Source organism: Ascaphus truei, chromosome 1 (assembly GCF_040206685.1).
Source record: "Ascaphus truei isolate aAscTru1 chromosome 1, aAscTru1.hap1, whole genome shotgun sequence".
NCBI lineage: Eukaryota > Metazoa > Chordata > Amphibia > Anura > Ascaphidae > Ascaphus > Ascaphus truei.
This window is the reverse complement of record NC_134483.1, coordinates 112575995-112592105: the sequence shown is the minus strand read 5'-3', so window position 1 is coordinate 112592105 and position 16111 is coordinate 112575995. Positions and strand designations below refer to the sequence as shown.

General features: G+C 38.3%; 1 protein-coding gene across 2 annotated transcripts in view; it reads right to left on the bottom strand.

Annotated features, from left to right (window-relative positions):
* LNPEP (leucyl and cystinyl aminopeptidase) overlaps nucleotides 1–16111 on the bottom strand; it is a 110152-nt gene that overhangs the window by 48821 nt on the left and 45220 nt on the right. For both annotated transcript variants that reach the window (XM_075593329.1, XM_075593332.1), the window contains exons 2-3: nucleotides 11003–11837; nucleotides 2793–2931 (exon numbers count right to left, since the gene is read on the bottom strand). In XM_075593329.1, coding sequence (XP_075449444.1) covers nucleotides 2793–2931; nucleotides 11003–11837 — 974 coding nt within the window. The remainder of the gene's footprint in view (nucleotides 1–2792; nucleotides 2932–11002; nucleotides 11838–16111) is intronic.

The following is a 16111-nucleotide window of genomic DNA, read 5'->3' as shown; positions in this document are numbered from 1 at the left end:
GTTTCCCTTAATAGCTCCCACTCGGCTTCCTCGGCTTAGATGCTTTGTAGGAGAGCACGTATAAAAGGACTCCTCTTAAAGTCAAACGCTTTTAAGAATAGACTCCGAGTGAGGGAGACCCTAGTCATTGGCATCTGATGAGCCTACCCATCTACAATCAAATTTGAGGTGGTTGTACATCACTATTGGTGTTTTGTGCTTTTTTTCTCTTCACAATTTGTATTAGCTGGAGGTTTGAAGTCCATCCTGAAACGAGCAGAATATGCAGAGAAGAGAGAGCTAAAGATAAAAGGAGAAGAAGGTGAGCAGAGCACATCTTTGGAAAATCACTGCTGAACATATATATTTATTTTTTGTGTGTGTATGTGGGGGGGGGGGGGAAGAGAAACTTTCCTTGTAACACCGATTATGTAGATCGTGATGGCAGTTTAATTTTAATGAATTTAAAGGAACACACATAATATCTTAAGTATCATTATATGAAAATAATTTGATTATTTTTTCACAAAATTACTTTTTCCCCCAAAGAAGAGTTTTAGGTTTTTTTTTTAGATAAAAATATTTCTAAATTGGTCGCGGCTTGTGTCACATTATCCATTTTTACATCTCATCCCTGTTTTTTGGGAGCACGCACACACGGATGCAGCCTTCCTGCCACGACCAACTCCCCGCCAGCACTTACTGTAAGCCCCAGGGAAACCCTTTGCGGCCGAGAATGTACGTTTTAGGGTAGGGGGGGTTAGTTTTAGTGTAGATTTTAGTGGTTAGGGCTTAAGGTTTTTAGGGTAAGGTAAGTCACCTTACTGGTGACATGTCCCGGTGGAAGGGTGAGTCACGGCCAAGCGCCGGCAGTCATTTACTCGCTGCAAAATGGTCATGAGCAAATGTCCTAGACCATATTCCAATGCCTGTATTCTCACTAGACCGGTGTTTTTTACCCAGGGTTCCTAGGAAGCCTTGGGTTCCCTGGGCACCCCTAAAGGGTTCCCTGCCATTTTCTGGTGATCTGTATTTGATACAATTTTCCTAAGAATTTACAATGCATCTGATCTCAGACGCGCTATTAGGGTTCCTTAACCAAAAAAAGGTTGGAAACCACAGCTCTGGTTGGTTGTTCTAGTCATGAAGTGCACGGTAAGTACTGAAGCACTCATTTATGCTGCACATTCGCAACTGAACAGCTATTTCTATTTAATTCATAAAGAAGGAATGCAACTGAGCAGAACATTGTGGCCAGGACACTGAGGTCATCAATGACATCAGAATAGGAGTATGTGGCCAAGTTGCATCTGCTGCCATTTGCCTGGTGTAGTCATCACTCAATCAAAATGCTGTCTGACTTAAGACAGTATTGTGAGGTCATGTGAGCTCATCGAGACATCATAATACACGGAATATTGGGGAGCTATAAATGCTGAAGCCAGTAGGAGTTATCATACATTCATCAGCCTGGAGCAAAAGAGGAGGAGTGCTTCCCTGTAACAGCATCAATAACATCCTGATGACCAATGAGGCACATACAGATGTGAGTGCAGTTTATTCTAACAAGGGCCAATTGGGACAAGTGATGGAACACCTGTCCACATGTTGCATTTGAGAGTTATTGAATTGGGTGAATTATCTCCTTAACAGCAGCATTTTCCCTGTTGAGTCAAGAGTTAACTCTCTCTGTTCAGGCACAGGAGACAACACCCTAGTGTCAGGTCTTCTAAGCAATTTCAAGTAATCTCCTGATTGCAAGGGGTTTAAAATGCAGTTAGCAGCCTGCCAGAACTGAGTCTTTCCCCAACTTACAAGAATGCGGGTTGGTATGGTTCCCCTGGCCTGACCGGAACGTCCACATCCAGCAACGGAAGTTGAACAAGACTGCAAGGACACAGGATTTGTCTGCTAAGGAAGCAGGGCTGACCTATCTGCAATGTGTAACAGTTCCCAGAGGGATTACTTGGAAACTCCTGGGACGGATTCCGAGCACCTCCAATAAGAACTTATGTTGCTTACAGATGTACTGTATTATGCTGTGACTTGTTTGAACTGGTAATTGGCTTAGCTAACCAGTCGGTTAGTCAGGGCCTGTTCTGTTTAGTCAGTCTCCCTAACGTGGAGTAGGCTTTTCTGTTTATGGTTTTGTTTTGCCTTAAAGGGACAGTGTACCTAACTGTCTACTTTTGTGGAAAATAAACCACCAAAATGATTGTTTCAGCACAAGTGCAGTTGTGTGGACTCTTTACTGACCTCGCCCACAATCTGCTCTGTCACATTCCCCGCAAACAAATGGGTTTGTTTATGGAGTCCAGCCATCTTCCTCCACACACATTTCAAAGTTTAAGTGGGAGAGGGAGTGTGTGTGTAAGTGGGAGAGTGTGAGTGTGTGCGTGCAAGTGGGAGAGTGGGAGAGAGTGTGTGTAAGTGGGAGAGAGTGTGTGTAAGTGGGAGAGAGTGTGTGTAAGTGGGAGAGAGTGTGTGTAAGTGGGAGAGAGTGTGTGTAAGTGGGAGAGAGTGTGTGTAAGTGGGAGAGTGTGTGAAAGTGGGAGAGTGTGTGAAAGTGGGAGAGTGTGTAAGTGGGAGAGACTGTGTGTATGTATGTTGGAAAGTTGTGTGCATGCGTGCAAGGGGGGAGTGTGAGGTGGGAGTGAGGGGGAGAGAGACAGGGCGATGGGGAGGGAGGGGGAAGACAGGGGGCGAGGGTACATACAGTATTCCAACGCCTGCATTCTCACTAGAGGGATACATACAGTACATACAGTTTTCTAAACCCTATATTCTAACAGCCACGAAACGGGGAAAACTACCTGCGGCATATTTGAAAGAGAAATATGTTTGTCATCTCTTTTGATCTTGATTTGGAATGTGGCTTTAAATGCTGGTTCATCAAAGCATGGAAATGCCTTTCTTGCTGCGAGGGGCTCGAACTGAGTAGCCGAGAGCCACCTAAAGAGACATAAAAGTACAATTTAGCAAAATGACAATCTTGCTTAGGGAACTAATTGGGAACCAAATTGTTATTAAAAAGTTAACACAAAGTAGCATTACACTCATAGACTAAATTATATTAGGGTGTCAAAACCATAATAGAAGAAGTGAAAAACATACAACATTTCAACTTCACGTCTAAGAAATAGCAGAGCGCATTAGTATGATCATCATTAGTAATGGCCAACATATTCTGCAGCACAATACATTCAGGGACATTATCCTTCCCCTCCCATCCACAAAGCAGTGTAATATGCTCATTGAATTCCCCATGACGTAATGTCTATGTCATAGGATTTCTATTTGTTTTTTTACAACTGTTGTGCAATCTAGCCAAAAGAGACCATCCTTTCCGCCCCAGCCATCAGTGAGGTCTTAACCACTCAAAGTTTAACTCTGAGTGCTGAAGGGGTTTGCAACACCAGAGGGGAGAGACAAACAAAAGAAATCCAAACGGATACAAAGAATGCAACACTAGGAATTATCAGCTGAACAGGTGACCTTCTACAAGCTTCTAGTACTTAACCTCTGCTCAATAGACGTGATTTGTGTACATTTTTATTTCCAAGGATTATCCTTTTGCCCTACAAAACAACGGGCCACATTTTAAATTATTATAGACATATCATTATTTGCTTAGAAGTAATCTATTAAAGAAACCTTTTAGAACTTTAAAAAAAAAAAAAAAAATCAATACTGTATGAAGAAACTTGGCGAAGCTGCACTAAAGACTATCAAGCCCTTAAAGATCTGGAAGCTCTATATAGAGAAGAGGCCATAGGAGAAGCAAAAGATTGCAAAAAGTTTCTGTACACTGTACTTTCTAAGAAGTCCACTTTTTTCCTTCAACTGGCATTAGTTCAGCAGTAACTAAAAGATAGATAATTTGAGACATGATAACCTCACAATAAAAGGAAGAATAGTTATTAAAATTACAGTAGTTTAATAATATAGTGATAAAACCTTCCGATAAAGGGAGCAATATTGTGATACTGCCACAAAGAAAATCTAAGATCACTTAACAACAAAAGTGGCTAGTTGAACTGGTTTCATTGATAGAACAAAAAAACAAAAACTCATTCAGAGGAGATTGACAAAATATTTAGAGACTACCTGATAGTAACACATCCAGTGGTACCAACACTTTATAGTGTGCCCAAAATTAATAAAATCACAACGACTACCCCTATAGTTACCAGCATAGGACCCTTTTTGGAACTAGCATTCAACTATATAGACATTTTTTATAACCGTTTGTAGTGAGTCTAACATCTTATGTGCAGGATATCACAGACGGTTACATATTATAAATGTAAGGTTAAATTCAGACTATTATTTGGTATCGCTAGATGTACAGTGTTTATACACCAGTATCCCTCATGTTATAGGAGCAATGGCAACGAGGAACTTAAAGGGTTATGGAAGAGATCATAGCTACTTTAAATAAAATGTGCACTCGACAGAGCAACTGAACGGAATATAAAATTATAACTTTAATGATGGGTCATTAAACAGCAATACAACTTAACCACTTTTTTTTCTTTTTATATGTGAAGCATGTTAAAGTATAATTCTACATTCTTACCTAAAATGGCAATCATTTAGTGCTCCTGATATAAATCTGTAATATCCTGATTGTGTGCCTAACAAAATGGCTGCCTTCTAACTTTGTGCTGTAGTCTGTCAAATGCTGCATCTGATATGTAATATTACCAAGTTTAAGTTATTGGCACAGCTTTCAGAGTAATAGACAGTCTGCTGTTTGGAACACAGCAACAGATCTGTTTGTGATCATTTCCAACCAAAGTGCAGAGCTGAGAAAGGTGTGCGTCAGAGCCGTTTCAAAAGAGGAAGTGGATGTGACTTTCTAAATGGTTGCTTTAACGACCAAAATGGTTCATTTATTCATTTAATTTTTTTTTAATTAAAAATGGCATTAGGAGTTTAAAAAAAAAATGCAAACAATATTATTGAATACTACAGAACGGAATTTAAAACAAACATAGGATTTTTCACATTTTGTGGCATTAAAATCACAACACAAACAGAAGAAAAACATACGGTATATACAACACCACTGTCAATATATTCTTAAAAATTCCAAAGAAGATGTGTACATGTATATATGGCAACACCCAAGTAATTAAGACAAAGAGTAAATAGAGCTATAACTCTCCAGTTTTATGTTACCAAGTCCTTGCACCATTTTAGTTTAATAAGACTGATTAGTTGCACATTTGTTCAAAGTGAAGATAGGAGAATTTGAAGCCTGAATAATAATTACACTATATTGTCTATATACATATATATTCAGCATGTAGCAAGTTAAAATAAGGAACATAGTATTATGTTAGAAATTATATTGGAGTACTTCGAAATAGTTACTTAGTAAAACAATACAATAGAGATCAGTCTTAAAGATTAGGAACAGTTAATCCTATAGTTACTTAGTGACAGAACAAGAGAGTTATGTAAATCAAAGTAAATATTGCTAAATGAAGACACATTGTTCTAAAGTTGATGACTAAGGACATTTGCCTGACAGTGAGAAAAACAGGTGATTGCTAGGTTAATGTATGTTTTGTAGTTGGATGTATGGAATTCAGAATCATTTATCAACCCACCTGAGGATTCTCCACTCTATAACCAAATTCTATATGTATGCCTGAAAATCTGATGTAACAGACTGAAACGATGCTGTAAAAGACGTGTTCTATTTGTCTCTGAATTGAGAAAAGAACCGGACCGCGGACTATTTGATAGATCACTGAAAGGTGAGACATTTGTTTGAACCCATCTAATGAACCAAATCTTCACAAAAGGAGCTATTCCCATTTTGGAGATCTGAAACAAGCATCCATATAGTAGCTGTTTTATAAACGTTATAATGAGTCCAATTGACCTCTCACTTGAGTGCATGTTTTATTAAAGTAGGTATTAAAGAGATCGGACCTACTTTAAAAAAAAACATGCACTCAAGTAAGAGAAATACAAAAAACAGCAATCAAAGAGAGCAGTGATATAAGCAAATCAAAAAGAGTTATATATACTCGAGTAAGAGGTCAATTGAACCAAGTAGACCGTTTATAAAAGAGCTACTGTGTGGGTACTTGTTTCAGCTCACCCAAGCATTTCTCAAGAGCACTGGAGACACTGAGAAATGGTGAGACATTAAAAATAACTTTTTTGCTATTGGAGTGCCTGTCCTATTTTTGCCTATATCGTGTATTCTACTACACTTGGAAGGGATGCACCCAACATGGATCTAGCAATGTCTGTAGTGAGAGAGGGGAAGAGAGAGAGAGAGAGGATGAGAGAAGAGAGAAGATTGAAGAGAGAGGGAGATTGTGTGTGTACATAATACATTTCCCATTACCAATAAATGAGGCTAGTGAGGATAGGACCTCCAAAGATCCTGCCAGTGGATGTGTGTACACACACAAGAAGGAAAGACGTCTGAAAGCAAGGATGAACGAATTGAGTGCACGTGATCAAGGAAAGAGAATACTGGTACATGCGAGTATTCTAGGCAGAGAACAAGCCAAACCTAAAATACAAAAATAAAAACAGCAAATACCTACAGTGCATCAGAGCAATGGAGGAGATTTCGAAGTGGATACATTGAAGGTGTGTGATAAAGTAAACTTGCCAGCTGCTTTGGTACAAAATACTGGATAAAGCCCCTGAAAAGAACTTATGCGAGTATGCAAATACACTATAAAGCATTGCGTGAGCCTCTTACCAGGACCTCCACGAGTATGTGACATTTCAGAACAGCTACAACTTTTCTAATGATGAACTTAATTACACATGCATGCTGGGTTCATATCACTTAATCTACAAACCAGGAAATCATATCTTTGGGACAATTTTTCTTCGCCACATCAGGAACAGATTCCACAGGGTTTATAGACTATGCATTTTATACCTGTGAGGGTTTGACGGCTATGACATTATTATTAATCATTGTTTTACTTTGACATCTGTCTGTATGTTGAGTATACATGTGCATATTTGCATTTTTGTTAGATTTACTTAAGATATTTTAATATACTGTAATAAATGTATATATTTTAGTAGAACTTCCTCGGCGCCTGTTTATACACATTTCCTATATTTATGGGAATTTCATCCATAGCCTTATTTTGAGTGTATACACTGCTAACTGTGTAATTTCTGGAGTGGAAACATTTTCCCTGGCTCAATAAATGATTATGACCCTTTCCAAGTAACATCGGGTTGATGCAGTGAGAGATTTACTTCTGGGTCGTACTTGCCGTTTGCAGGAGCAGTTAGTTATTGTTCAGTGACTGCCAATTATTGCCAATATCATAAACATCTAAAATATATGGGGAAAAAGGGAAAAACTCCCATGTTTCATTTGGTGATAAATCTATTTTCTTCTGAAACAGTCTTGTCTGTATAACTCATCTCTGATGATACAGTAATTTATTGAACTTATTTTGGCGTGTGCAGTCTGCTTTTTTTATGGATTTGGTGAATACTGCTACAGAGCTTAAATGTTTTTCTCCCCGCGCCTGGTAACACTTCTAATCTTCGTATTTCTTCAATTGGTTTGCAAGCATTCACTCCTGTAGCTGGACTGTATTCAAAAGATGGCTGTCCCTAATCTGATCGGAGGGGTGCCCTGAAAAAGCATAAACTCTTTTTCCCCCAGATGATCATTTGATCATCCATTAAAAAAGCCTAATCCAATGGCCCATGGGAGAGCGTTTTCATTTCCCAAATCCAGAAAAAGTTAATTTCTCTAGAAAATAAAGTGTGCCTTAAGCTAAAAAGAAAACATTTCTACATCCTACTCAACCCAGATTATAAAAGAAAATGTAAATATATATTAAAACGTTATTTTAAACAGTTACATAGTAGATGAGGTGGGGGGAAAAAAATACATGTCCATAGAGTTCAACCTAAATTACATTTAGACGACCGATCTTGATCCTATTTACAGTATTTTTTATCCCGAAGACGGCAAACAAAAAACCCCAGTAAAACATTATCCAATGTCATCTCATAAGGGGAACAAATCCTTTCCTGTCTAAATAATAGCAATCAGATTTCTCTGTGGATCAACATCCTTCCCATATTGACTTATTTGGTATATCCAGGTATACCTATCCTTTCTTATAAAAAATAAAATAAAAAAAGTTGTCCAACATTTCAAATATCTATTGTATCTGCCATCACATTATTCATGGGTAATGAATTCCACATGTGAACTGCCTTTCCTGTAAAGAACCCTTTCCATTGTTGCTGGTGAAAATCTCCTTTCCTTCAACCTTAAAGGATGACCTGCTGTTTGTACTGCCCATGAGATGAATAGTTCTTCTAAAAGCTCCTTGTAATGAACCCAAATATATTTGTATAAAGTCATCATATCCCCTCTTAGATGCCACTTTTCTAATGTAAACAAACCTAATTTAAATAGACGCTCCTCATAAACCAGATTCTCCATCCCCTTTATTAATTTGGTGGCTCTTCCCTGACCCTTTTCTAGTTCCATAATGTCTTTTTAATGGAGTGGTGTCCAAAACTGTACCCCATATTCAAGGTGTGGTCTTTCTAATGCTTTATACAGTGGCATAATTATGTTTACTTCCCTTCCATCCATACCCTGTTTAATGCAAGATCAGCTCGTATTTGCCTTTGCAGCAACTGCCTGACATTGAGCACTATTGCCAAGCCTGGAGTCTATGGTACAAGCATTCCTAAATCCTTCTCTGTCGAAGATTGTTCTCATTTATAAAATAGCATTTTTATTCTGGTTTCCCAAATGCATAACCTTACCTTACATTTATCTGTATTAAACCTCATCTGCCATTTACCTGCCCAAGTTTCCAGTCCATCCAAGTCCTTCTGAGGATAAATTACATTCTGCTCTGATTCTACCACCTTACAAAATTTAGTGTCATCCGCAAAGATGGAGACTTTGCACTCTATGCCAATCTCAAGGTCATTAATAAACAAGTTAATAAGCAGGGGTCCCACACTCACAACATTAGCCCAACCTGAGAATGTTCCATTTATGACAACTCTATTGTCAATCCTTCCACCAGTTTTCAACCCAGGTGCAAATATTTTACGGAGACCAATTTCCTTTGTTTTGTACACTAATCTCATGTGACACTGTAACAGGGACTTATCCCTGTTTAAGAAAAACTACCCCTACATCCAGCAGGGAGCTGGTTAATTGCAGCTAGGCAATTAACCAGACTCCACCTGGCTAATTAGAACTCTAAAAAAGCCTCCTGGGGGGAAATGCCAAGACACCTTAGCACACACGGGTGCTGACAGAGGAAAAAGGGACTGAGCAGAGACACTCCATAGCCCATGGGTGCTGACTTAGGGGAGCAGAGAGTCCTTCCCCTACAGCACAGAAACAGATAAGAGACTTTCTTGTTGGTAACCAGCTTAGCTAGCTATCCAGTTAAAAAGGACTGGAGTAATGTTTAGACAGACGCCTGAAAAGGAGTAGGTGTTTGTTTTTGTTTTGTATGCTATACACTACAGAGTGGAAAGGAACAGGCTCAATAAAGCAAGGTTTTAATTTCGCTCAAATCGGTCTCCAGTAGAATACCTCTGCACATATCCCTTACAGGAACCATATCAAAAGCCTTTGCAAAATCCAAGTAGACCACATCAACTGCATTACCCTGGTCTAAATTCCTACTTACCTCCTCAAATAAACCAATAAAGGTTAGTTTGGCACAACCTATCCTTCATAAATCCTTGCTGACTATTACTAATAATTTTGTTATCCATTAACCATTCCTAAATATTATCCCATACCAACCCTCCGAGTAGCTTTCCCACTACTGATGTCTGGCTTACAGGTCTGCAATACCCCAGTTGTGATCTAGCCCTCTTTTTAAATATAGGCACCACGTTTGCTTTCCGCGAATCTTATTGTACTGTGCCTGTGGAAATGAAATCCTTGAATATTAAATATAACGGTTTGGCTATTACTGAACTTGGATCCTTAAGCACTCTTGGGTGCATGCCAATGGCATAATCTTTCAAACCTACATTAACTGTTCTCAACTGGTATGTAACCTTTTGTACCTTTTCTGCACTACAGTATAATGGACAAACTAACCAATGGAACTTCATGTATATTCAACTTCAATCTATTTCTGCTCCTTCTCTTCAGCTGGAAAGTGGCATCACGTAGGAAATATTGTAGTGCCAATTAGCTTTCATCTGAAAAAAGTGGGATGAAAACGTAGTATGGAATATAACTGCTTAGCAACTTTTAAAGATGCAGTTCAAGCCATATCCTACATGTGTGTTTTTTTAATAAATTAATTCTGTACTATGAGAAAATACTTGCATTTAAAAAAAAAAAAAAAAAAAAATTGAGACTTTTTTTAAAAGTATTCTAATGTAAAAAGCATTTTTGTTCTTATAGCAACCACTGCTGGCACATCCCCTTCTGAAACAGCATCACCTTTGTGAGCCCTACCCTCTCTCTAGCAGTGAAGCAATTGAATCTAGTGCCTGCCTGATCACATGATCTTCCTCACAGAACTTTGTCCATCAATGCAGCAGAAAAGGACACGATGCATTTACTGAATCCAGAGTCGAATCTTCACAGGAGAACGAATCGACCAGCAACTTAGCAAATCACTTGTCAATGTGTAGATTGTATTGATGCACGTATTGAATTATTATTTTTTTAATGCACGTATTGAATTTTTTTTTTTTAAATGACAGCTTGAACTGCTGCTTTAGATGATTGGCAAAAGGTTACAGAAAAGTTCACCAGATGTTGCACCATTCTTATTGTTGAGTTAAATAAACATCTATTGGCTTATGATCAGTTACACAACTTCACTAAATATCCCTACAGAAATATATCATATATGTGGTTTTATATGTTACAACAACTCCATTCAAACTCATGTGGACAGACATTTACTAGAATGCATACAAGTCAACTGGATTGACCTAAACTGTCTAAACAGCCTAAAAACTATATTCAGTGTTAAATTATGAAACTTTCATTAATTACCTTGCAGTGCCTTCATCCTTGTAAGAGATTTTGTAAAACCCATAATAGCTGTCTGAGAAATTAGAAGAATATTCAATATTGAGAACACACTGTTGTCCTTTCATCAACATTTCAGGTAAAACAACAGCAATCTCTTCAAAAGTTGGATATTCCAGAACTTCTACTTTCTTGGGTGACCCCCCAGCTACGGTGACACTTGCCTTCATGATTTGAAGACCTGAGCTGTGGAGTATAATATTCTTGGAATCCTGGGTGATATTGAGCGTTATCTGCACAACACCAGTAAATGCCAAGGTGGACAGATTGGGGTGCAAAACAATATCATATTGTACAGGTATGATGGTATCAGGAAGTCTACTTTTTGCCCATGGAAAAACTTTTTTGTTAGTAGCTATGGGATAAATGAGTTCCATTGTATTGTTTTTTTTATGGCAGCCTTCTTTGGTAAAGGTACACTTTGGAAGTAAGTACACCACCATGACTACAGAAACCGCAATGACAACGACAACAGCACAGACAATGACTGTCCTTGCAGAAGGCACTGGGCAGAAGCCCTCTGGAACTTGTCTGTAGTTGGCTCCACCGCTGCGGAGCCCTGAGCTCCTGTTCATAAATGACATGCCCAGCAATTTTGCAGAGGATTCATAATCCTCTTCGTCTTCATCCATCTCGTGTTCTCCCAATCCACGCACCAGTAATCGCGAGCTTCTTGGTTCATACTCTATTTCCTCCGATTCTAAAGGATTCGAGCAGGGCTCTTTGGCCAAATCCACTACATCAGGTTCTTCTTCGAACATACTGTTTTCAATCATATTTCTGGGCAATTGAGCCCGATCTGCAAAAAAAGAAGAAAAAAAAACAAACATTTTTTTTACAGAAGTATATAAAATCCCAGTTTTATTTTTTTACTTAAATCTGCCAAACTATCTGTACTTACAGTGGTCATGGCCAATTCAAAGTACCTTACTGAACTGCTGTATTCCAGATCACAAGATATTTTTTTTCCTTATGTGCATTCCCCATTTTAAAATCCCAGATCCAGCAAATCCCAGATCCAGTCTTTCTAATGCCTCCAATTGGTAGTTGGGCTGGTGAGCCAGCTAATGTAAAACCAGCTAATTGATGCTAGCTCCAGAAGAACAAAAAGTCAGAGCTACAGTGTTTTTCAATAAAGATATACAGTTTTATTTACTCTGCAACATAAGTCAACAGTGCAGAGCAGCACTACTGCTTAATAACCACAGCCATATACATACTGTATGAACGGCTGGTATTCATTCCAAACAATGTAACCAGTGCAATAAACATTAGAATTGTTTCACCTAAATACAGTATGCAACCAAACCTTTTCTCTTGTAGAATAAGCAAGAGGACAAGAAATGGTTTATCTCTGCTTGAAAAGGAAGGATTTGATGTGGTTTTACATTAACATTCTGTTCTTTGTTCATGCGTTATTACACAGGAAGGAGAAAAAAAGGCTGTGAGCTCAACGCTATTATCACAAAAAAAGGGTGGGGTTTCAGCAAGTGAAAACGCTGCAAGATTCAGTAACCGTTATTTTATATTGATTTACTGGCGTGTCAGTCATCAAGATTTAACCCCACTATTAAACACTTTGTTGTGGCGGGCTCAGTTTGGTGCTAAAAAGAATGAGATGAGAGAAATCCGGTGCTACAAACAAACGATTGTCCCATATGTAAATACAATCCTATTCTTCTGTAAGAACCTCCTTTCATATATACAGGCATACCCCGCTTTAAGTACACTCACTTTAAGTACACTCGCGAGTAAGTACATCTCGCTCAATAGGCAAACGGCAGCTCACGCATGCGCCTGTCAGCACGTCCTGAACAGCAATACCGGCTCCCTACCTGTACCGAAGCAGTGCGCAAGCAGAGAGACTATAGAGCCTGTTACAAATGCGTTATTTACATCAGTTATGCACGTATATAACGATTGCAGTACAGTACATGCATCGATAAGTGGGAAAAGGTAGTGCTTCACTTTAAGTAAATTTTCGCTTTACATACATGCTCCGGTCCCATTGCGTACGTTAATGCGGGGTATGACTGTATGTATAAATCCAATATGCCAAATAGCCTGGAGAATGGTGCCTAGTGTCTCCCGTAGGTAGAACACATACAGCCTTGCTGACATTTTGAATATATCTCCTATTAAACGGACAGACAGTATGCAAAGTTGCTGGATAATAATATAAACATAAAAACTCACTGCAGAGTCCTGGAGGAGGTCCTGGGACGTGATTATCCGTTGGTTGAAGATAACAGGAACAGCAAAAATGGAGCACCATCCAATGTATTGAAAATAAGGATCCAGAGGGGCTACCTCATAATAAAGACTTTATTGGACATACAATAAAATAATGAACCCCTAGTGAGATGGAGGAAACACACAACGCGTTTCATACCTATAGCGCTTCATCATGGTGACACCATGAAGTGAAGATGAGGCGCTATAGGCATGAAACGCGTTGTGTGTTTCCCCCATCTCACTAGGGGTTCATTATTTTGTTGTATGTCCAATAAAGTCTTTATTATGAGGTAGCCCCCCTGGATCCTTATTTTCAATACATTGGATGGTGCCTATTTTCTTTAGGCAACATTATTGTTTTTATGTGCAATTCTAGGTGTTTTGATAAGCCAGGTGGAGTCAACTAGTTTTTTTTTTAAATTTTTATATAAATTAATAAAGAAGGTCCCTTGTCCTTGCATTCAGTACTAGTATGGGTAGGATAATAGATCACAATAAAACTTAAACCTTTACTGGTACAGTATATACAAAGGTAAAATAAAGTCCAGAGACGGATAGGTGAAGTAAAAAAAAACGACAAAACCATGAACAGACACAAAAACAAACACAGTCAAGATTAAAAGTAAACAGCTACTGTATGTCAAAAGGGGGTAGCAGTCATAGTAGACACATGCTTAGGGATATCTGTGGCAGAAAAATGTGACAGCCACAGATATCCCCAAGCATGTGTCTACTATGGCTGCTACCCCCTTTTGACATTACTCAGCTCCTTGGATACAGCCCAGAATAATGCCAACTGCAACAGTATCCATTATGGTCTAAAATATATACATTACAGGTATATAATCATTTGAGATATTCAGCTGCAAATAGCTAGATAGAAACAAGGGATAGTACCGTGGCGTTCACCCCTAAACCTTAACCCTATCTCAGATAACATGCAGAACATACTAACCTGTCTAATAAACACAGCTCTGCTTGCAAGGAGAGAACTACCCCCGCTTTAAACCTCACCACACCAAAGAGCACCAGCTATTCCTTTGCTCCATTTTGTGTTTTATTTTAACTATACCCAATAAATTGATTTTACTCTCTACATCTATCCAAACAAGTTGGTGTGCACCAATTTTGGGGGATCTCTGTAGCCCCTGGTGCAACCCCTTATAATACTGAATAATGTTCCAAATAAACTTTCTTGAACTGTCTGATCCTAAAATATTCTTCAAAATGCAACCTTATCCTTATGTAACAATTTGGAACACAGATTCTAATCTAGAAGCAATGACTTTAGCAAGGATTTTACCATGGTAATTTATGAGTGATATAACTACTGCCTAGACGCATTTGCACAGTTTCTTAAATTATTATTAAGGCTTCGAAAAGGAACAGTTGTGCCATTTTACCACCAATAAACCATCATATAAATATTTTAATTTTGGACAGCAATAATGTATTAATACAGGCATACCCCACATTAACGTACGCAATTCGACCGGTGCATGTATGTAAAGCGAAAATGTACTTAAAGTGAAGCACTATCTTTTTCCCACTTATCGATGCATGTACTGTACTGCAATCGTCATATACGTGCATTACTGATGTAAATAAGGCATTTGTAACAGGCTCTATAGTCTCCCCGCTTGCGCACAGCTTCGGTACAGGTAGGGAGCTGGTATTGCTGTTCAGGACGTGCTGACAGGCGCATGCGTGAGCTGCCGTTTGTCTATTGAGCGAGATGTACTTACTCGCGAGTGTACTTAAAGTGAGTGTCCTTAAACCGGGGTATGCCTGTACTTTTGTAAAGATTGCTTTTCTGCCAATCAGGGCTTGTGCTTTAGAGGACTTGAGCTAATGAATAGCATTGGAGATTTCTTCTTCATAAATGGGTCATTCTAATTTAGTTATCGAATGATAATAAAATATTACCAGTGAGATTCCCAAGAAATACACTTATTTCTCTAGGGTTTGATTTTTGCTTGGAAGCAAACATTGGCATAAAAACTGGCAAATACCTCATTCATTTATTTTGTAGAAATTGGCAAATTTCCTTACAGATCCTTTCCACCATTTATTTTATTTCTATTTCTCTGCCCATTTAAATAATTTGCAAGCATTTTACCAGATATATCTGACTACAATTTTGATTTAAGAGCATTTATACAGCAATCTACTTTTTTAATATAACATATTCATTTTATATTTGAGAGATAGTGTGTTGAATGAGATTAAATTGATAGAAAAGCAATATGTATATTCTGAACTTTTTTTTTTACAGAACATGAAGAATATCCAATAATAAATCCACAAATAAGTGACTATATATCTTTCCCAAATTAAATTAAAAGGCACATCAGTATCCTTAATTTTTTTTCGACATCTGTAGTTGTTTCTCTAAGAAGATGCTGTCAATTGTTAGATAATTCTTACATTTCTACAAAGCTGCATGGTGAGGCGTTTGAAAAAGCATCCAATCTCCATATATGGCAGCATGGTCAGATATTGTAATCGGATCAATAACAGTATTATTTAAATTTAAAAGAGATGGTGGTAAAAATAAGTAGATGTCTAGAAGAGGACAAGAAAAGAAAAATCAGAAGGATTTAGAATTCTATTTATTTAGGATTTAGAATTCTCCATGAATCTATTATTTTCAAATCCTGTATGATAGATGCACGTTTGTCTTTTAGATGGTATAAGTGTTTATACTGTGTAATATACCAGGGGTGCACAAACTTTTTGCCTTGCGCCCCCCCCTGCCTGCTCTACCCCACTGCTCGCGCCCCCCATACCTGGTCTGAAGCATCAAATGACACCGCGGGGTCATGTGACATCACGTGA